This window comes from Gopherus flavomarginatus, chromosome 10 (genome assembly GCF_025201925.1).
Source record: "Gopherus flavomarginatus isolate rGopFla2 chromosome 10, rGopFla2.mat.asm, whole genome shotgun sequence".
Taxonomy (NCBI): Eukaryota; Metazoa; Chordata; order Testudines; family Testudinidae; genus Gopherus; species Gopherus flavomarginatus.
Window position 1 is genome coordinate 68,896,882 of NC_066626.1, and position 23,416 is coordinate 68,920,297.

General features: G+C 40.8%; 1 protein-coding gene across 2 annotated transcripts in view; it reads left to right on the forward strand.

Annotated features, from left to right (window-relative positions):
• Nucleotides 1-7,791: 7,791 nt before the first annotated feature.
• The window catches only part of CFAP221 (cilia and flagella associated protein 221), a 33,580-nt gene continuing 17,955 nt past the window's right edge, over nt 7,792-23,416 (forward strand). Inside the window, exons 1-13 of one of the 2 annotated variants that reach the window (XM_050916667.1) lie at nt 7,792-7,965; nt 11,669-11,805; nt 11,886-12,070; nt 12,580-12,680; nt 14,003-14,089; nt 14,202-14,297; nt 15,048-15,148; nt 17,935-18,038; nt 20,772-20,931; nt 21,406-21,529; nt 21,636-21,747; nt 22,021-22,129; nt 22,713-22,800. In XM_050916667.1, the coding sequence (XP_050772624.1) occupies nt 11,932-12,070; nt 12,580-12,680; nt 14,003-14,089; nt 14,202-14,297; nt 15,048-15,148; nt 17,935-18,038; nt 20,772-20,931; nt 21,406-21,529; nt 21,636-21,747; nt 22,021-22,129; nt 22,713-22,800 (1,221 nt within the window). In that variant the 5' untranslated portion in view covers nt 7,792-7,965; nt 11,669-11,805; nt 11,886-11,931. The remainder of the gene's footprint in view (nt 7,966-11,668; nt 11,806-11,885; nt 12,071-12,579; nt 12,681-14,002; nt 14,090-14,201; nt 14,298-15,047; nt 15,149-17,934; nt 18,039-20,771; nt 20,932-21,405; nt 21,530-21,635; nt 21,748-22,020; nt 22,130-22,712; nt 22,801-23,416) is intronic. The other variant, XM_050916665.1, reaches the window with a different exon arrangement.

Here is a 23,416-nt window from a genome sequence, read left to right on the forward strand (position 1 = left end):
TCAGCAATGACAGCAGCACCCCCAAACTGCCTCCTGCTTTGCAGCAGGATCCTGTCCCAAGAATAGCAAGCACCTCCGTTGAGCATGTTCCTAATACCGTCCTCTTCCCTTCTGTGCTATTATTCACTGTTATCGCTGCATGTCGGTGAGGAATGATCATTCCTCATGTTCCAATTGATAAGGGAACAAGCAGGGCTCCTGTGTGAGATGCAAGTTTCACAACGGCAGAGCTAATCTGTAAAGGGGAAACAGTAATTATCATGGGGCTCGGAGATGCACACAGCCCAGGAATAAATGCCCTGCTGGGAAACAGGGCTGGCAGAATGTGATTCAGGCTGCATGAGCCTTCTCCGCTGTGAACGCATTTCCAGAGAGCGTGCAGATGGGACAAATGCAAGGAGAAATCAGTAGAGTGAAAGAGTTTCTATAGAGGAACTGTCACTTACCATGCAGTGGGGCTGCAGGCAGCAATGCACATTAAAGGAAATCTAAAGGCAGGGGCAAGCTTCAGGGGTGAGAGTGGAATATGATTTGCTATTCACACCCCCTAAGGGAAGGAATCTAAATATTCCCTGGACTCCATCCTCAGCCACTGGAGCTCATAAAACCTCCAAGGGAACAGTTCTATTTTTTTACTGCACTACAGATTTCAGGTCGCCATCACTTTCACACACCTGCTGCACCTCTTGGTGAAATGTAGGTTTGTCCACCCTTCTCGTGCTCCTTGCAGCGATTCCAGTGCTCGCAGCATCCCGTTCACTGGCAGCAGAACATTTTTCATTGGGGACTGCTGCCAAAGTCAACCATTTTAAAGGGGTCAAGCTCTTACATGAGTTGTGGGCTACAAGTCCAGGATTGCCAATCCCAAGAGCTCAGAAATCTCCAGCTGCTGAGTTTATTCAAAATTGTGAGTAAATTCAACTGAGCACTCACACATCCAACAAACCACACGTGTGCAAACACTAATGGCAGCCTCAAAGAAAAGCAGAAATCTGCCAGTGCAATGAAACACAGGATACCCAGCTGTGGCAAGAAGTATCTTGAAGCACTCTGCCCAACCCACCCTTTCCCATGGCACCAGGGCCCCCAGATACATTTAAAAGAGAGGGGCATATGGGACTGAACAGTCAAATAGGACATAGCAAAGATCCAGATCAACATAGGAGCTGAGAATGTGGCCCATTACTAGTGTAGTCCGTGAAATAAAAAAGCTGCATTAGTTTCAATCTGTGATGCTCCAGATATAGTACGGTGTTAAATGAACTTTGCATTATGTCTCTATGAGCAAACTAAACAAAGTGTGCACTTTGAACTGTATTAGTCAGATTTTTAGACTCTTTACATATCAAGTTCCAACTAACTTCAATTGTAAGTGCTTGCTAATAACACCTTTCAGTTTTTTCAATACTTCCGTTAAAATTTCTCTGATTCTCCTCCTTCCAGTGATTTGTAATCCTCATCAGATTTAAATCCTGGATTAATTTGCCTCCATTATGATTTGACACCCATGCAATACATCTTTTTAACCCAACGTTTGGAATATGGATTTAAAGAATCACAGGCTAGAGTCACTAATATAAACCTTGATCTGTCAAACCCTTACTTATACTTAAATTACCAGTGAAGTCTGTGTGGTTGCTTACATGGTGAAAGGATCTGTAGACTCAGGCCAGAGTGATGCACACAGCATAAATACCTCCATAGATAGTTTTACACTCAATTTTTAAATGGACTTTGTTTTAATCTATTAGGACTTTCTTTAACTTGGCCCTGTCCGCAAATTTTATCATTCTGGTTGTTGATCCTCTCATTCAGCCCAACTTTTTCATTGAGTGTCATCATCCCCAGAATAATTTACACAGCACTTTTCCAAGTGCACATTTAATTCAGATCCAGGGTTCTTGTAGAGATAGGGAAGCAGATGCAGATGGAACCTGGTTATGGTTTGAACCTTAAGATACATCTACACTGCAATAAAAGACCTGCAGTACAGCTGTGGGTCAGCTCAGTCAGACTCATGAGGCTTGGGCTGTAGGGCTATAAAATTGTAGTGTAGATGTTTGAGCCTGGCCTGAAGCCTGGGGTCTAAGACCCCCTCACATTGGGGGGTCTCGGAGCCCAGGCTCTACCCCGAGCCTGAATGTCTACTTTGCAATTTCATAGCCCTGCAGCCTGAGGCCTGCAAGCCTGAGTCAGCTGACCCAAGCCAGCCACTGGTATTTCATTGCAGTGTAGACATAGCCAAATATGACTTTGCAGATAGAGAGATCAATAGATAGATAGAGCAATATATGTATGATGTCTTTGAGAGAGAGCATGAGACTAAACTATTATAATATCCTATTTGCTATGATGTGTTCTCTTTTCCTAATCTTCTTCTAAAAATTTCCTGAAGTGTTTTTCCCAGGTAAATGAAGACAGCACTGTACATAAGAACGGCCATACTGGGTCAGACCAAAGGTCCATCCAGCCCAGAATCCCGTATTTCAACAGTGGCCAATGCCAGGTGCCCCAGAGGGAATCAACAGAACATCCTCTCTGTTTGAAAGGCTGTGTATCTGATGAATGTGAAATGAGAATCTGGAAAAGCTGCAGCCACCAACTCTACACTGTACTGCCCTGATATTTGAAGTGATCAAATATCTGATGAAGTCAGATGATTCTGTGTCTAGATCAGAGACAAAGTCATTGGCATCTGAGAGAGGAAACTTTGCTATTGGATAAAGTCTAAAAATTAAAGTTTGGAAGAAATTCTGGCTGTCTTAGGTGCTTATATGGGCCCCTTTAATGTAATATCTGAGCACCTTACAATCTCCCTGGGAGGTAAACGAGTGCTATTATCTCCATTTTGCAGATAGGGAACTGAGGCACAGGGAGACTAAGTGACTTGCCCAAGGAAGTAGAGCAGGTATGTGAACCCAGGTGGACCAAGTCCTAGGATAGTGCCCTAGCCCCTACTTACACCATCCTTTCTTTTCCTCATAGCCTTCTAATTAAAAAAGGAATGTCACCTACACTAATTACAGTGGTTTGACGGCCTCTCCTGACTATCATGTAATATCAATTTATGACAGATCCTTCAAACAGAAGAGCTCCCAAACCCACACGTTTTTCTTCTACCAATAGTATGTTGCTTCAAATTGATCTGTTTATTAAAAATCAGTATCTAAATGTTTCTGTGAGCTTTAAAAAAATAACTGTTTTACTGTGTGTACAGCTGTTACCTGTACACTTGTGCCCATGCATTTCAATCAAAAATATTTTCAGAGAAAAACATCTTGGGTAAAGTTTTAAACTAATTGTTATCAATGTATTTTTTTCTGTTTCATGCAGAACAATGTAATGGGCTGGTTACTACAATATGTATGTGTACATAAGAACATAAGAACGGCCGTACCGGGTCAGACCAAAGGTCCATCTAGCCCAGTCTCCTGTCTACCGACAGTGGCCAATGCCAGGTGCCCCAAAGGGAGTGAACCTAACAGGCAATGATCAAGTGATCTCTCTCCTGCCATCCATCTCCATCCTCTGACAAACAGAGGCTAAGGACACCATTCCTTACCCATCCTGGCTAATAGCCATTTATGGACTTAACCACCATGAATTTATCCAGTTCCTTTTTAAATGCTATTATAGTCCTAGCCTTCACAACCTCCTCAGGTAAGGAGTTCCACAAGTTGACTGTGCGCTGCATGAAGAAGAACTTCCGTATATTTGTTTTAAACCTGCTACCTATTAATTTCATTTGGTGACCCCTAGTTCTTGTATTATGGGAATAAGTAAATAACTTTTCCTTATCTACTTTCTCCACATCTCTCATGATTTTATATATCTCTATCATATCCCCCCTTAGTCTCCTCTTTTCCAAGCTGAAGAGGCCTAGCCTCTTTAATCTTTCCTTAGATGGGACTCTCTCCAAACCCCTAATCATTTTAGTTGCCCTTTTCTGAACCTTTTCTAGTGCCAGTATATCTTTTTTGAGGTGAGGAGATCACATCTGTATGCAGTATTCGAGATGTGGGCGTATCATTGATTTATATAAGAGCAATAATATATTCTCAATCTTATTCTCTGTCCCCTTTTTAATGATTCCCAACATCCTGTTTGCTTTTTTGACAGCCTCTGCACACTGCATGGACATCTTCAGAGAACTATGCACAATAACTCCAAGATCTTTTTCCTGACTCGTTGTAGCTAAATTAGCCCCCATCATATTGTATCACTGCCCTTTACTGGATAGAATTAGAACTTCTAGGTTATGTCTCATAGGCCATTTACAAAATATAGCTAATGGAGATTGTCTTCAGTTTACATGAGAATGGTGACAACCATGAAGTCCTAGGAACCATGCATTTGTTACAGTAGGACAAGGTAAAAGTAAGAAGGATAAATGTCACGCAGAATTTTTCCACGAACATGCTGCAGAAAGTGCTTCTATGTAAATGTAAAGCACATGAGTGTACTCCATTTTTAATTACTTGCAATTGTATTTTATTAAACAGTAGGAATGAAGATATTGAGAGCTGAATTTTATGAGCTAATTTTTAAAAATGGTTTCATGCCTCTTAATCACGTGTGTTTTGAGTTGATGGTTACACTGCTATCTTCCATTTCTATTGTTGCATTACATTTAATAGAACAGAATTACTGTATTGCTGGAGTATAAAGAAATTTAAAAAGGGGGTTAGAAGCAATCACTTCCTCCAAATAAGGTGTCTACCAGACATTGTGCAAACAATGGCATGGACAGTAATATGATTTGTTCCAGATGTGTGCTCACTGCCAGGAAAAATATATACCAAATGAGAAACAAGTGGAACGGCCACAAAATGCTTTAATAACAGTGATGTTTTAGAGATCACAAAAACGCAGAAAATAAACTCATATAGTCTGATGTTCAACCTGCAAATCCCTTGTGCATGGAACTTCCACTGACTTCAAAGCAAGTGCCAGATTTGAAGCCCCTCTACTAACTGTACTTTTTAAAGATACAATAGTATCTTCAGCAACATAGGAGTAGGTTATCAGGCTAGATAGGTCACTTAGAAGTTTAAAGCCATGTCTCTCAGCTTTTCAGGCTAGCAACTCCTTATTTGTGGTTAAAAAAAAATTGCAAACCATTTTTTATAAAAGCAGAAGTAAAAAATGTATCAATGATAAGCCTAGATCATTTGTTTGTGTTTTGAGAGGATGACAGAAAATACTTGACCTTGAAGAGTAAGAGTGGGCTAGGAATAGAGGAGAGAGATTTTCTTTGCTTTCCAGTGTAATCAAATTTTGAGTGCGTCACAGTCCCCCCTCCTCCAGGGGCCACGGTTGAGAAATGCTGGTTTATAGGGATATTCTAAGACCAGGAAGACCCAAAATGTAGGTTATGTACCAAAAAACAAAAAAGGCCTTTCCTAGGTTTTATCAAGGAAAATATTTATTTATTTACGGTTTCAATAAAAACTGTTTTTAAAAAATCCCCTGCAGCATTTGCAACCCAAATATTGCAGCACCCTACTAATGTAGGAGAATCTGATATTGGTATTGATTGGTAACTAACTAGCAACAATAGTGAAATTTCCTTTATCTGAGCTGATTCAAGTTCAAACAGGAGTAGACAGCAACTGTTACACATCATCTAGCAAAATGGGGCCCGGATCCTGGATGAGTCCTTTGGGTCCTTCTGTTACCCAAATAATAAATAGTCAAATAGTATAAACGATGCAAAACATTTGGGCCCGATCCTGGAAACTCTTACTAGCACAAGACATTCCACTGAGTCAAACTGATCCCTGTACAGAAGCGCAGTGCCCATGCACTACTTAAGCCCTCAAAACAGAGTGTAGGTGGCACATAAGTAGTATGAATGCACTGAGCTGACCTCTGCAGAGAGATCAATTTCTCTCATTGAAAATAGCTTAATTAAAACCAACGACATTACTAACCTCAGAAAGGGCTTGCAGTATTAGGCCCTTTCTTTGTGTCTAGAAGGAGATAAACAGGCAGCACAAAACTACACATGTAATTTGTCAAGTTACAACAGGTTTCACCTACAATTTTCTTTAGTTGTTAACATAAAAAATTGACAGTATTCGTTGATTTTGTTATCTGAAGTTATTACCATTAGAGAATAAACTTTCATGTAACAAAATTATATCTGCAAGAATGAAGAGTCTCCAAACTGGATTTCATTAATATTATAACCTTTACCAAATTAATATCGGTAGCACTATTTGGTTTTCTTTATAGGAATTTTTAAAAGATCATTCCATCCCCTAAATGTAAGCATTCACAGCTGCAACTAAAATGTTTTGCTTTTATGACAAACTGCAGTAACTGTCGGGTGACCTTTTATACCAGTGAAGCACATGCAAGTACTCAGAGTAGACTAACAGAATTTAATTGGAAAAGGTATAATCTTTATATGTATTCAGTTCATAGCTGTTTGGTTTTCCTTTGCATGTCATGTTATTACAAGTGCGAGCAATTATATGGAATAATAATAATTAACAATTGTAATTATGAAGATCTCTTTGCCCAAGAACGTACATTATAATATAATAAAAACACAGAGCCCTGTCTTGCAATCCCTATGCACTTAAGTGATTTTTGCATAAGTGAGGAGTAAGGATTACTCATAGGAGTAAAAGCTGAAGGGTCAAGCCCATAATTAAAACCCTTTTGCAATCCAAAAAGATAAAGACACTTGCAAACTCTAAAGATTTCATTTCAAATGCCTTACGGGGAACTGACAACTTCAAAGTGACAGGGGTGAGCAAATACATTGCTTTGCTGTTGTTCCAGTGACATCTGAGAGAAGTACAAGTATTCCCCACACTCACCAAGATGCAGCCACTGAGACTTCATCCTCTAGATCACTGGTTTTCAATCTGTGGTCCACAGCTCCCTGAGAGTACACAGACTATGTCTAAGAGGGGTCTGCAAAAGGTTGTTGTTACCACAGAACAGTGGTTCTCAGCCAGGGGTACGCGGACCCTGGGGGTACACGGAAGTTTTCCAGGGAGCACCTCAACTCATCTAGAAATTTGCCTAGTTTTACAACAGGCTACATAAAAAGCACCAGTGAAGTCAGTACAAACTAAAATTTCCTACAGACAACAACTTGCTTATACTGTTCTGTGTACTATACACTGAAATGTAAGTACAATATATTCCAATTGATTTATTTTATAATGATACAGCAAAAATGAGGAAGTCAGCAGTTTCTCAGTATTAGTGTGTTGTGACACTTTGTATTTTTATGTCTGACTTTGTAAGCAAACAATTTTTAGGTGAGGTGCAACTTGGGGGTACGCAAGACAAATCTGACTCCTGAAAGGGGTGTCGGAGTCTGGAAAGGTTGAGAGTCACTTCTGGGGTCCGCGGACTACGTCTAAGATTTCCAAAGGCAGCTGTGCCTCCATTCAAAAGTGTTTAGGGGTGTCTGCAAATTAATAAAGGTTGAAAACCACAGACTTGGCCTACAGGACCCAGCTTCTCTGCTCTATAGATTCCCAGCCTAGGCCTTTCTGACTCAGTGGTGGTACTGCCTAGAGCTAAGCTCACTCCCCACAAACCCTTTCTCAAACCACTGAAAAGAGATTTGGAGGCTAAACATGTAAACATTAGGAAAAAACTCTTAGAAGGGATGGGAAAAAATCCAGGTGTTTTTCTTTAATTTCTTCCCCCAAAACTTTGCCACTTCTCCCCCTGTGCCAGAGCTGAAGATGGTACAGCCCGCTGCAGGCTTTGTCTTGGAACTGAGTTGGTGTTAGCCTAGCAACCAGGGGAGAGGAGCTGGGCTGGGGAGATGCTGCTGCTGGCCCTGTTGTGCCCAGGGCAGGCAGGTTGCTAGGCTGGGCTGCCCTGCTCCCCCTCCCTGCCCATCGCCCCCTCTCACTCATGGCTGTGGACAAGGCTCTGGGCTGTGGCCTGCACTCGAGGTAGGTGCAGAAGTTGGCTGCAGGCTGAGTGCAGGTGAGTGGCTGGCAGCCTGCCCTGTGGTGGGTGTCCAGGACTCTGGTGCAGCAGAGTACAAGCCCCCCACAGCACCTCAGTGCAAACAGACCCGCTGCCCTACATCTCCTGCCCTTCTCTGAGCCTGGGGACTCGCTTTAAGGGAGTCTGTCCCTCTGGGGGAGGCAGGGACTTTTGCCACGTGCGTGTGTTTCAGTGAGATGTTTAGGGGCACCGTTTTAACAATGGAGAATTTGCAAGCGTGTCTATTTGCAGGTGCCAGTCAGGTGATTGTGTATCTGGAGTCCATCTGAATGCACACTAACCCAGTTTATGTGCAGAAACCTGAGTGTATGCATGCCAGTCAGGTAACTAAGCACCTCAGGCCTAGATCCTCAAAGTTGTTTAGGTGCCTAATTCCCACTGATTTTAATCCTAGTTACTGTGGTCCTGAGCCTGCAAACAGCTCCACACAGGTGGTCTCTGCCTGCACAGAGCTCATGCAGGATCAGGGCTGTGATTTCCAAATACAATTGTGTGGGTTTTGTGCCTGCCAAGGATATGTGTCCTCCTGGGCACAATTATACTGAAACTTTGGCTCTTATAATTCAACGCTGAATTATTTTAAATCTCGTCCATTCAGATTCTCACCTGGTGTGAGACACAGCCCAGTACTAATAATAAAGGCAGTCAGTCTCAAGCCAGCCTGCTTTAACTTTTTTATGATAGTGTATAAAATAATGAAACTTTTAGCTTCATGACATAAAACGTGAAGATTTATTTAAAGTAATTGAAAAAATATGCAAAACACTCTTGTTATAATAGGAAGCCTGTGACACTAAGGCATCAAGAGACCTGAGAGTTAAATCAGCAGCAGCATCTTCACCAATGTGAGTGGAATTTTCAAAAGTGCTTCATTGACTTTGGAGCATAAGTCCCATTGCTCCTAACTCACTTAGGTGCTTTTGAAAATCTCATGCTATGTGCAACTGCATTTAATTGTATTCTTATGTATTTAATTTATTACTTGTTAAGTGTGCTCGGTGCTCTACAAGACACAAAAAGATCTAATGGCTCAAATATTAATAGATGTACAGTGAAATCCTAGCTTTATTTAACAATGTGAGTTTTGCCATTGACTTCAGTGGGGCCAGGATTTCACCCATAATGTTTATTACACAGAGTAGTTCAACTGACTGTCCTGCCCCAGTAGTTGTAGGATCAGGGTCTTAAAGGCAGACACAGGTATTGTGGGAGGGAATAATATGGACGGTTTGTAATGTAGATGGGTAGTGGGGTTTGCTGTTGTCAGTTACTGATATGAACCTATATGAAAGAATACTTTCCTAATGGCATTCCGTCACCTGCTTTTCACACCTTTTACACTTAATGAGGGACAGTAGCAAGGAGGATGATGATGGTGATTTTATAGTTAAAATTTTAAAATATAAATTTATGTAACACAAATGGAGAGAAAGTGACATGCTATTTACCATTGTTTCAGCATGTTGTTGTCTCCATTTTGTTGGGACCAGTATAAAATTACCTTTGCCCTGCACAATACTGATGTTTTCTCACCCTGATTTGTGTAAAATATTGAATCCAGAAAAGCTAACCTGTAAAGCCAAAGCATGCTCATTTACTAATAAACATTATGCAGGGCCAGAAATCAACATGGCATTTTATGTGCTTAGGAGAAAAGCACAGACCCTGCCCCAAAGAGCTTATAGCCTAAAGGAGGCTAGACAAACAGAGAGCAGGACAAAGGACCATTAAACAAAGTACCAGGGATCTGTGAGTCTCTGTTCCTCAGATCAACATATCCAAGGAGTTTGTGTGGACTGCCTTTCTATGATGCTCCTCTCTGGAGCTCTTCCCCAGCCACCGTAGTGGTAGCCTGTAGCTGTAGGCCTGTAGGCTCTATAAGACAATAAGAATTGTAAAGCATGTGTAATGCTGTACTCCTGGATGGGCTGTCTGCAGTGGGAATTGATGTGGGACCTCTGAATCTTAAAGCCTGAGCTTCTACTATCTGAGGGCTTGTCTACATCAGAAAGTTGCAGCGCTGGTGAGGGAGTTACAGCGCTGCAACTTAGGAGGTGTACACATCTGCAGGGCACCACCAGCGCTGCAACTCCCTGTTTGCAGCGCTGGCCGTACTCCCGTTTTGTCTCGGGTGTAGAGGATCCAGCGCTGGTGATCCAGCGCTGGTAATCAAGTATAGTCACTTACCAGCGCTTTTCTTGACCTCCGTGGAATAAGCAGGTATCCCAGCATACCTGAGGAAGCCTCTGGTAATCAAGCTGGTCTCCTTCCCCGGCTTGCTCTCGCGTTCCCCGAACCCCGAGCAAGCAGGTCTCCTTCCCTGAGGTTTGCTGGGTGGTTCTGGGAAGGCGAGAGCAAACCGGGGAAGGAGACCAGCTTCGCCGCGGTTTGCTCTCGCGTTCCGCGAACCACCCTGCAAACCGCAGGGAAGGAGACCTGCTTGCTCGGGGGTTCGGCGAACGCGAGAGCAAACCGGGGAAGGAGACCAGCTTCGCCGCGGTTTGCTCTCGCGTTCCGTGAACCACCCTGCAAACCGCAGGGAAGGAGACCTGCTTGTTCGGGGAACGCGAGAGCAAACCGCGGCGAAGCTGGTCTCCTTCCCCGGTTTGCTCTCGCGTTCGCCGAACCCCCGAGCAAGCAGGTCTCCTTCCCTGCGGTTTGCAGGGTGGTTCGCGGAACGCGAGAGCAAACCGCGGCGAAGCTGGTCTCCTTCCCCGGTTTGCTCTCGCCTTCCCCAAAACCCCTTGAAGCCGCCCAACAGCGCTGCAGTGTGGCCACATCTAACACCACTTGCAGCGCTGGTTGCTGTAAGTGTGGCCACTCTGCAGCGCTGGCCCTATACAGCTGTACTAATACAGCTGTAACAACCAGCGCTGCAAAATTTTAGATGTAGACATGGCCTGAGTTAAAAGACCCAACTCTGTTAGCTAAGTCTGTACCAGGCTCATCAACCTCCGTATGTGGCCCAGCTATCACTAGAGGGGAATAGAGCCACACATTGAGTAGGGGTGGTTTCACTTGCAGGAGTGAATGTTGCATCAAGCATGCGATTGTTTTTAACCTGGGGTCAAAAGAACATTTGTGGAGAAGGGAAAAGGGGGAAAGGGGAGGCTACTTGAAGGAGGGAAGCATCTGGCATAGCAGCTTTTCCTCTCCATGCTTGTGCCAAAGCTTTGTTCCCCTCTCCTCCGTGCAGCAGGTGTGGGAGATGGGGAAGGAAAGGGACCTATGTTATATTTGTGAGCAAGCTTCCATGTGGATTATGTCTGGTTTCCTTATTGCACAATGTTTTGGACATTTCTCTAGACAAGTTTCTGTTCTGATAACTGTGCTTACTTAAACAGGATCCATACGCCTTGGCTTGCTGAATTATACATTTATCTTGGTTAAATAAATAACCCATCCAAACAATGAATTTATCAAAAGGACCTTTTCTGCCTTTTGTTGTGTTGGAGGACACTGAGGGGAACAAAGGGTCTCTTCTACACACACACAACCATCCAGGCTCCATTGAGAGATACTAGAATATCTCCAATAGGAGTTAGTAGAGTGTGCATGGTAATGCCTGTCCAGGGGAAGCAGGGAGGCTGGTCCATCTTATCTAGGGCAAACTCATTCAGTGGCTGGAAGTCAAAGCTAGACAAATTCAGACTGGAAATAAGGTGTATGTTTTTAACAGTGCAAGTAATTGACCATTGGAACAACTTACCAAGGGTTGTGGTGGATTCTACATCTCGACAATTTTTCAATCAAGATTGGATGTTTGTCTAAAGATTTGCTCTGGGAACTAATTTGGAGAAGTTCCTGCTGGATACAGTGAGTACAAGGAGAGAATGAGTCTGTACCAGTCAGCATGATATTTCGTGTTAAGATTTCAATTTTGTGCTTGATCACAGGTAATGACATATCTTGGTACTCGTGGGCCTACATTTCCATGCCAACATGGAGGTGGTTCAGTCAGCCCCTTTAGAATTCAGTCATGCAGAAAAATCGTTTAAGAAAGTACCCACCATCCTTTTGGACAACCTCGTGGAGGAGCCTCAAAAGGGAAATAGTGTCCCCAATCACCTGCTGGAGTCGAGTAAGTAGTCTGCTGCCTGACCATCCTCCAGGCCGGAACATTGGGACAAAGGGTCAGGAACATTGTTACTTTTCAGAGACCCAGTCCTGCTCTTTTTGGAGTCCCATTCTCCGGCATAGCAGCTCTGCCTCCCTCCTGGCCTGGATGTAGAGGGTATGACCGGAGAAAAGGGGGCGTGCCTGTAATACCACTGCGCTTGGCTAATCCCAAGCTTTTGGAATGGACCTTGGAGCCATCAGCAGCCAGATGCAATTTAATATTGTGCCAGGGGTGAGGCTGGCCTCTGAATCATGGATCTGTAGAGGTGGCATAAAGATACTTTCATTCCCCTCCCTCGTTGTGCGTCAAGTACAGCTCAGCCAGATAAGAGGATCCAGCCCTATATCTTTGTACTCTCTCTCGTGCATGGTTATGGTGCTACATACAGATATAAAATAAACATAATTAACAGTAATGGCATTTAGGTAGCCCAGTCTCCTTCTTTCATGTTTTCTTATCTTTCATTGCAGAGATTTATGCAAAACTTCTGAGAAACAAGGTCATACAGGCTAAGCCTGCCGTACTGCATTATGGAGGGTATGAAATCGAAAAACATCACCAGCAGATCCTGGTATGTCTTGAAGCTGGGAATAGCTAATACATTGTAAAGGGATAATCCATGTACACTGTGCATATTGCTCAACAATCTTCTGTCCTCCTGGCCAATATGCCCTCCTGCCCTGTGGAGTCCTCTAACAGGATACTTTGCCATAAAGCTAATGGTAGATCCTCCCCAAAACTTTCCTGGGTCACTGTGATTGCATTTGGCTGCACATGTGCTCATTAATCAAAGGAAACTTTGAAAATGCCCTCAGTCCTCTTTTAGAGGCAGTTTGATCTGGTGTATGGGGAGCTGGACTGAGAGTCAGGACACCTGGGTTCAATAGCTGCTTTCTACCACTTGCCTTTTGAATTACCTTGGGCAAGTCATGTCTGTTTCTGCTCCCAGCCTTTGTCTGTTTTGTCTATTTAGGCTGTAAGTTCTTTGGGGACAGAGACAGTCTCAGACTATGTGTTTGTTAAGTGTGCAGCACAATCTCAGTTGGGTCCTAATAAGTAAATATTACTCTGGCTGCCAAGGGTTGTTCAGTGAACTCCTGATGCCCTGAAAAGTGCATATGGGCTCTACCCAGTTTTGAGGACCTGAGCAGCTACCTCTGCAAGCATCCTTCCTTTGGGAAAGCTATTCTGTTCTAACAACAGCTGCTAATGTTGCTTATAATTGGGAAGAAGGCTAATATAACCATTGATCTTTGCTGGCAGAACCACCACTGTTCAAAGTTTTGTGATCTAAATGAAAACTCCAGAAACCTCCAGAAAATAAAGTTATTTAATTTCCTTTTGTTTGAAAGGCCTCTATACAAAGTAATTATAAATAAGTAATTTCATTTTCTAATCCTTTTATACTTAAGGGAAAAACACTTTGAGCCAGATTCTGATTTGACAGATAGCATTTTACTTTTCAAGTAGTCCCACTAATTTAAAAGAGTTTACTTGTGGAATAAGGTCCAACTCAAGGTATTAGGAGTTGGTCCTTTGTGATTGGGAGATTCTGCATACAAGACTTAAACAATTTGCTTTTTTAAATCAGCTACTGGTTGTGTTGTATTTTGACATTCTGAACAAGACTATAAACTCTCTGAAGCAGGACCACCTTTCCATTCTGAGTTTCTACAGCACCTAGCACACTGGGCTTCTGGTCCATGTCTAAAGTGCTGAGTCACTATGGTAATTCAAGTGATAATTAATAACATTCAACATTTTCTCTGTCAACATTCAATCTATTATTTCATGGTTTAACAGACTGTCTTTGTTAAGTATGGTCTCAGAAAAATGCAGCTTTACAATATTCCCAAATGTTCTCATAAAAATAACTTTTTTTGTCTTCTACAGAATCTGGTAAATATTTCTGGCGATGTCATAAATCTTCACATTATACCACCCCAGACAAAATACTTTCACATCAAATACAACAAAACAGTGAGTGTCAAAAATAACCATCAGTTTGTTCATATTTGATTTTGCACTTGATAACATTGCACACAAACAGCATTAAAGGGCCTCCTCATTTATAATCTGTGTTAATTTATAGCATCGGCTCGTCCCTGGCTTGTCATTTGCCGTTACAGTTGATTTTTGTCCTGATGAGTGGCGATATTACTATGACTGTATCCGAATTCACTGTCCGGTAAGAAGTATCTCTGATAAAAGTGTCTCGTTTTGACTGTAATGTAATACAAATATTTTGCAGGGCATGATAATAAAGCGTAGACATTTGTAACAAACATTCATATTATTCCACAGTCCTCTTTAGTGCATCATTGAGCTCTCTTTCGTTATGCCCAATGTAGACCGCCTTACTTTTTGGCCTGCTGTCAATTAAAATAATATTCACTGCAAAAATACATTGTTATCCAGAGCCTGGCACAAATCCACAAAAGAACATCGACTATTAGGACACTTTGATATAGATGGCTAAACATGGATACAGGTGCCCATATTAAGGCACTCAACATTTTTGACTCTAAATTATTCATGGATTCTGAGGACCTCAGAAAAATGTACTAGAGTTGTGGGCCCTCAGCCTGGTTCAGTAATCCTTTCTTCCACAAGTCAGACTGTATTCGATGCAGCTTTCACAGATGGTATTGTGGTAATGTGTTAGCTGAGCAGATGTGGGGGAGCTCCAAACATAGCTTCTAGAGGTAGAGAAAAGTTGAGGGGTACTTAGAAAGGAGCGAGGTTTCTACAGGTTCAGTCTATGAAATGCTAGAGAAGGCATTTCACATGCCTCCTAACTGCTAAGTACTGCTCGAAAAGGTGCTGAGGACACTGGATAGGCACCTGAGTCCTGAAGTGTGGTTCTAAATTAGCCCCTCTTTCTATACATAACATTAATGAATTCTGTTAAATCAGTACTTTCCCCCATTTCTTCCAGGGAGATGACACTTTGCTTGTTCCTATCCATGGCTACCCTGCTGTGAACGTTGTAGAATTTCCATCATTTATAAGCTTATCAGATGTTTCTCTTGGACAGAGGTGAGTAAAGGTGACAAATGGGTTTTTTTTTAAGGCTTGCGAAAATTAAAATATCTATTTTTTGTTTTTAATCTACTGTCTAAACATAAGACCTTAGAAGTCTTAATTAAGTCACCTACCATACATATTGCAAAGCCACTACACGGGACTTCTTTTCAAGAGTATGTTCATAGAAGACTGAACTCTGCAAAAACTAAACCTCTATAGAGACATAAGGCCAGAACCTCAGCTGCTATCAGTTGACATTGATTCACTTTTGATGTAGCTTTGATTTATCTTCAAGAGTAAAATCCCCCCTATGCAGGGAGCCAGCATAGGTCTTTGCTCCACTTAAGATGTATTTTGAGGATCTAGAAATTCACTGTAAGGTCTGATCTGCATACTGTTTTTGTATCAGTAGAACTGTTTTGGTTATGGATGTGATTTTTTTTTACTGAAATAGTCACACTCACACAGCACCTAATTATACCAATATAAAAGTGGCATAGACCAGAACACCTTATTCCACTTCTCATACAGGAATACGCTAAACTCAGCCCCAGAGCTCTTTTTATTCACTTATTGTTCCGATTCTAGAAACTCCCTCTCCAAACAATCAGCCCCCCTACATAAATGAAATTCCAGCTCCGCAACTGGGTGACCCGCTCACTACGAACCCTAAATCTGCAGTGAGCTATGTGGAGTTATTTCCAGCTCAGTGCTCTGGTTATGTCATAGGCTGTGTTGTCCCTAGAGCTCCATGACTATGTAATTGCCTTGGTTACAACAATATAATACAATGGTCAGATGTTTAAGGGAAAGTGCTTCCGTCTCTTTTAACTCCCAAAGCAAGTTACAGTTAAGACACAGGCTATAACTGAAAATTGCAAAATAAAGGCACTCACTGTTATTCTTTATTTCCCTAACCTTTTAAAAGTATGCTTTCCAAAGGAGCACTGTGTATAAAATGCATTCCTTGCTAATCAGCAGGACATAATATCAGCCAAATAGTTATTAAAAGCAGGAGTAATCTTGTGTCAAATAAGTTTCCAGATTTGCAGGATGATCTCCAGGGTTTCACCAAACCATTGTCCCAAGTTAGGCACATGAGAATAGATGCACACAAAAAAAGACACAACTTTAGAAAGAGTGAGGGCTTATTTCTCATTTGTCTGAAACCCTCTTTACATTGCCAACGTGGGAATGAGAATCAGGCCTTTGCACAGTACTAATAATTGCTCCAAGGCCCCGTCCTGTGTTTAGGTGCTCACCACTTTACACACTTGTTCTCGAAGGACATCATCAGTGGCAGAACTCCCAGTGACTGCAGTGGGTGCAGAATTAGATCTTAAATGACTCCATTACTGTTTTATGTGAATGAGAACCGAACAACAAATTCACATTTGTTTTCAATCGTTATGGATTTTAAAGAAACACAGATAAACAAAATTTGCCCCCAAATTTAGATTGGGTAGAAAATAAGCTTTAACAAAACCAAAGACTAATAGAAATGTTTGCATTAATTTTTTTTTAAATTCCAATGGAAATGGCCTTTTTAAAAGTGAACACTTCCCTCAGTATTGTCAACTTCAGCTTTGCATCATTGTACTGGTGCATAAGACATGAGAAGCGAACGTGAAACTAGAGATAAATTGTTTAGTCTATGTTCAGTGTCCAAGCTGAGGGAAGTAGAATAAATATTGAAAAGCAAATTCAACTTTAATATTTATTTCAGCTTCAAGGTATTATTTGTAGAGGAAAAGAATGTTTGTTCATCTCTGATTTTTAACCTGACCGTGTCTCTTTAAAAAACCAAATGAATAAAAAGCCGTAAGTGTCCTAGAGCTATCCCCTTGTTAACAATTGTCCAGAACAATGGGATTGGGGATAGGTGGGGCTACTTGCCAACAGCAACTCCTGTTCTCTAAGTGATACAAGGAAAAAAGCATTGTTTAGTTCTGAACTAAACCATGTTTTTTCCACAGATTGAAATGAGGCCTGTCTGACATGTGGACTCTCTAACATGATTTTCCTTTTTCGGCTGGTACTTTAACAAGTGACCTGTTCTGTTGTAGTGAACTGCAGCCAACGTGTTGTGGTAGTTCTGAGTTTGTTCCCAGTAATTCATTTCCAGCAGGTCTTTAATTAGAGACAGGTCATATTTACAGCAGTGGAAAATATGTAACAACACTACCTGGTTCTTGTTACTAATTCCAGCTGCGATTCCAGCTCAAAGGCAAGAGTAGGTAGGAGAATAACATTCACTGATTCTGTCCTATGTAGATTTTTACACCACACTCATCTTCACAGTATCTGAGTGCTTTCCAATAAACCATTGTGCAACATACCTAACATATGTCGTGTGGTTTGTTCTGTTTCCATGATGGCTGCAGCCTAGGGCTGATTTCTGTTTGTATAGCCAGTGTGGGTCTAAATGTGAATGTTAGTCTTTACTAAATGGTACAGTTTGTAAAACATACAGGTGATGTCATACAGGAATAATTAATCTCTTAAAAATTATATTAGATAAATTTAAATGTATGCATAGGGGAAACTAAGTATAGGAGATGGAGAGCAACACAGTAATTAAGACAATATTATACTCTCATTTTCTAATCTGAAGGTGTTCTAAAACGACATAGTTGTTGTGTAACTATCAAAATTAGGTAGTCCATCTCCATGACTCCTATATCTTGCAATACATGCTCTAGATGGAGAAAATGTCATTTTCCAGATGTGAGCCTGTAGTCACTGATTATAATTATTACTAATTTTTCTTTCACAATTCTTCCTTTCTTCTTTTGCAGCAAGGAGTATGTGATCCCTTTGCAGTGCAGCTGTCCGATAGAGTTTGAGTTCCATATCGATTACATTCAGCCTCACAAAGCCTTTACCATTCAGCCAATCTCAGGTAGACCACATCTGTTTAAAGCTCTAAACATCCAAATAATAGTTTGCTGAGTCCTATTATTTATGACTGTGTGCTCAGTAATGTTCTGAAATGCACATTAGAAGATACAGTCCCTGCCCCCAAAAGTTTGCAGTTAAACCCAGACTGTGCAGTTGAAACATAGCCCCACACATGCATATAGAAAAACAAACAAGCAACTTTGATGGAAGGTCAAACTGTTATGCAGGTAGTATATATCTTTCCTTTGTAGCATAAGTCCTCTGTGGTTGATGTAGACCCAAGTCTCTTTGGGTGATGTAGACATGAATAGGATCTGGAAGGTTTGTCTTCTAAAGCAAATTTTCAGAGGAGTTAATAGCCACCATTTTGGTGTAACACAGCTAATTCCAACAAATAATTAGCTCATCCTGCTCCAGAAATCTAGCCACTAATGAAGACCAGTGGTGCAACTTAGCACATGGCGTTTGATATTATTGATGATGCAGAGAGAGAGAGAGACAGAGAGAAACTAACAAAAAGGCAGCCATGCTGGTCTTTGCTTCATTAAAAATATCAGAAAAAACTAATAAGATTATTAATATACCAGGGTCAGTAACAAATCTAGTGATCTGCATATGATAGATGACTGCATTATATAATCTGCATGTGATATACAGCTGCATCATGGCAGAGTAATTTAGAGCCACTTCAGCACCACTTTGTACTTCTATAGCCACATAAAGAGGCCTAGCATAACTGAGAATCAGGCACTATGGGTTTTACAGGAGACAGGTGCTGAGCACACAGCATTTGGATGTCATTTAGTCACATATTTTCATGTATCTGCATATGCAGAAGAGGCAGACCGTTATGAGTCAGACAACGATACCATACACTCAACTAGTTTTTTTGTAGTGTGAAGTTACTTATACAGCGGTGCCTAAAGATGCATATAGGCACCTAGTGGGATTTCCAAAAGCATGTATACAGGTTAGGTGCCCAACTCCCATTGAAAATCAATGGGACTTAGGTGCCTAACTTACTGTGTAAATCCCGCTGGGCATCCATGTGCATCTTTAGGCAGCTAAAGATCTTTGTAAATCTGGCCCTCGGTGCCTAAGTCATTCTGAAAATGGGACTTAGATTCCTAAGTCACTTAGGTACTTTTGAAAAATATACCCATCTCCCGTTATACTGTGATATGAATGACATCCTATATCTTGTTAAATATTCAATTTAATAAAACTCATCAATGGAAACAATAGGAAGGAGATACCACTTAACTCCGTCAAGTTAGACTATCTGAATCACAGTGTAGTGTCACAGCTACTTTCTGCACACACTTTCAATTAGGCAGGTAGGAAAGTTAGAGCTTCTCTTCTCTAAATGATCTACATGATGCTCCAACAAAAGAGCATTCTCTTCTTTACTTAGTTATCCACTTGTTTGTTACATCTTTTTCCAGTAGAAGAAAGCATCATGTCAGACAAATGAGTATTGGAAATGTAACAGATGGTCTGGATTTGTTCCCAGCACTGCTGTGTAGAATAAATTCCAGGAGAATTAAACTATTCTCCATTCCTAGAATTAGATCCAAAATATTCATTAGTTACAATATGACAGCAACAAAGTCTTGCTTTCCCAAATCCAAAGGGACAGACTTAGTATCCTCAGCTTCTCTGTCCTTGCAAATGGAAAAAATGACAGTAAGAAGATAGTAAGAGCTAAGTGGGTAGAGGCACAGACAGCAACTGAAAATTTTCATCTTCTTGTACTAACATTAGCTCTTATAGAAGAGTAAAGGGAAACATCTTTCAAATTTAGGGACAGACTTTGATATCCTTGCCCATATTGAGTAGTACCTTATGCCTCTTAGGGTATGTCTACACTACCTGCCGGATCAGTGGACAGCGATCGATCCAGCGGGGATCAATTTATCACGTCTAGTCTAGACACGCTAAATCAACCCCCAAGCACTCTACCGTCGACTCCTGTACTCCAGCGCCACGAGAGGTGCAGGCAGAGTCGATGGGGGAGTGGCAGCAGTTGACTCACCGCGGTGAAGACACCATGGTGAGTCAATCTAAGTACGTCAACTTCAGCTACGTTATTCACGTAGCTGAAGTTGCGTAACTTAGATCAAACCTCCCCGCCCTGTGTAGACCAGGGCTTAATTTACCTAATTACTCTTCAACATAAAGCTTCATTCCACCACAAAATTAGGTCATGTTAGAACACTCCTTGTGGAGTCATGTTAGTTAACATGATATTAAGCATGATATACATGGGACTACCCTTTTTAAACATGGTGTCATGGACATGCTTAACTCTCTGTTTCCAATAAGGCTTACCCATGAGCATTTTAAGTTTGAAGGTCTCTGTATACACTAACTGCTAAATCATGTTTAACATTTTAATTAACATGGCTCCTCAAGGTCATGTTCTAACATGACCTAATTTCCCAGGGAAGAGCAGCCCTAAGGGTAATATAATCTAGCCTTTATTTCTGACATATTAACAGTGAAACAGTTTTAAAGTTTACTTGACTTGGATGGATTTTCATTCTTACCTTCAGATTAAACTAATACTAGGATTCTAGCACATGCGTGGATTAAATTGGGACACCCAGAAACCCTGGTTACTCTTAAAAATGTAGGCCATGATCCATTTCAGCACATTTTATTGGGCTTACTCAGAAGTAGAGTGCTCCCATGATTTCAGTGTCAATGGAATGTATTTTGTTCCCATGTACAGGAATAATTCCAGCCAGTGGGAAAATGGATGTGGTTGTTAAATATGCACCATTTGAATATGGAACGGCACAGATGAAAATGCAGTTGTGGATTGCACAGTTTAACTCAAAACCCTATGTATGTGTATTCACAGGAACATCAACGCCCCATGGGGGTTTAATGTATGTGTGATTGATTTATCTTTGAATATTTTTGCCCATTTCTGTTTTAAAAATACCTTAATGAAACAAGATTTCATGCTATCTTGCCATGCTACTTAGATTGTGTTATTCAAATGCACCAAATATCTTGATTGCACATCATTCTGCTTAAAGTGCAACTAGACTGCATTAAGTGAAACTTTAATGAACATACAGCATTCTACCACATATTGTTCCACCGATTGAGATGCAATCAGCACTCTAATCACCAAGGCCTTCAAAAGCAAGGGGGCAATAAGATATTTTGGAACATCTCTCATCCTTCCTGGGAATTGTGAAGTAGCAAGATTAGGAAGTTACGTGCTCATCATTGTAATTTGAGAGACACCATCACAATCTTCTTGTATATCTATAAGGCACAGACAGGCATGTGGTAGGCTCCTACTCAACTCTCAGAATACTGATTAAAGTTGTGTCTTTTCTTCTGAAATCTAGAAAGGAAGAATTTAAAACACATAAAACTCTCTCGGAGAAGAAAACAGTGTCACTAGGAAAACAAGTGGTACGGAGAAAAGACCATTTAAAGCATCCACAATCCAGCCAAATTCAGAAAGTAAAGGTACAGAGAACTACTAACCAAAAGTACCTCCAGGGGCTGATACTGTTCCTTATACCTAAACACCACACACACAATTTATTTCTTCCTATTAATTTTTATCCCACAGGAGATTGAATACCACAACCTGCGATTCCCAGCAGATTTGTCAAATCCCTATGCTGTGGCAACGGTTTTGATTCAAGAGCCTGGCAAATTAAAGATTAAACACTTGAAAGAAGGTAACGTAATGAAACAATCCAGAATAAAATAAATTTGAGGGGCCTTATCTTGCTTTTTAATTTTTAACAGAACTCCATGATGATTTCAGATGGAGAGCTTGGCTTCAAAATGGCTGGCATAATATGACCCTAGTTTCTGAAGAAAGTGTCACCTTAACCTTTCTTTTGATTAATTATTGCAGCGGTCAGATTTTCCCATCAAAAATATATTTTCATTTTACACAGAATTCTGGTTTGAGATGTGGTGGAATAATTATCTGCTCTTGTCCACAGTCCTGTACCAAGGTAATGAAGGTGCAAAAACAAGACAGATGAAGGAAGCTGTATTTGAACTAAAAGTCAAACAAGATATTCAGGAAGAAGCAGCAAATCAACTTAAGTGGTGAGTGTTCATTATTCATTTTTATAACAGACAGCAGTAAGATTTGTTTAAATATGACTTCTCTGAATAAAGCAAGCAAAATTTATTCATGCTTAAAACCACCATTTCTGATCATGGTAGATTAATTTAACAAATGAGTTACTTTTATTCTATTCACATTCTATTTCCTGAGAGGAATCTGATAAGTAGTTAGTAGTAGTAGCCAATAAGCACAGTGATTTTATTTTGACTGCCACTCAGAAAGAAAGCTGCTCAACACAGTCCAGATCCCACTCTCATTTGTCCTCATCCTGCACCAATAAAGTAAATGGGAGCTTTGCTATTAACTTCAGTGAGTATAGAATCAAACACACACTGAGTTAAGTCAGTGGAATTACACTTGTGTTTAAAAAAGCGTGTAAGGCCCCAATCCAGCAAAGTATTTAAGCACATGCTTAACTTTAAACACATGAGTAGTCCCATTTAAATCAAAGGATTTGCTGGATGGAAGCCTTAGAAAGAGGGCTGTTAGGTCCATTATCTTTTAAATAAAGCAAACAGCATGCTGCATCAAGGATTTTTCTCTTCTCTACTGTAAATACAGGCAGGTTCATACAGGTAAAGATCCAGTTTCTATGAAATTTAAGAGAGAGGTTATCGAAGAACGACAGCAGGAAGACGAGCAATACAAGGTTAGCCTTCACTGTTTGTTCTGCATTTTTTAAATCAGATTTATACTTTTGGACTAAATAAAACTGACTAATGAACGAATACCCTGTTTGAGATGGCTGCTGGCTTTATTAAATAGGTTGATTCATACCAGTGTAAATGATGCTAATTCCCTCACCTATTATTCCCAACCCTTATTATTGTTATTACTATTTATACAATGCCTTGTATGTGCATGGCTCTGCACAGAACATATGAAAAACTTGGCCGTTGGCCTGTAAATAGCTTACAGCCTATGAGCCCTCAGCCCACCCCTGTAAACGCTCTCAGATAGGAATAACGTTATTCACATGAATATCAATTGACAGGTTTCACAAGTATTCCTGTTTTTATGAATATCAATGGGACTCCTCATGTGATTACATTATTCACATATGTGTTTGCAGGCTCATGCCCTAACGTCAGGCACAACTATGTGAATTAAAACAAAGGAGGAACAGGAAGTAAAATGAGGCATACAGTAATATAAAATAAGGATGCCTTATTAGCTGCATGTTCATCTTTTGGATTTCACTCTTTTTTTATATGTATTTGTTTAATGTTTAATACATTCAAAAGTTTTATTTAAGTTGATTTAGG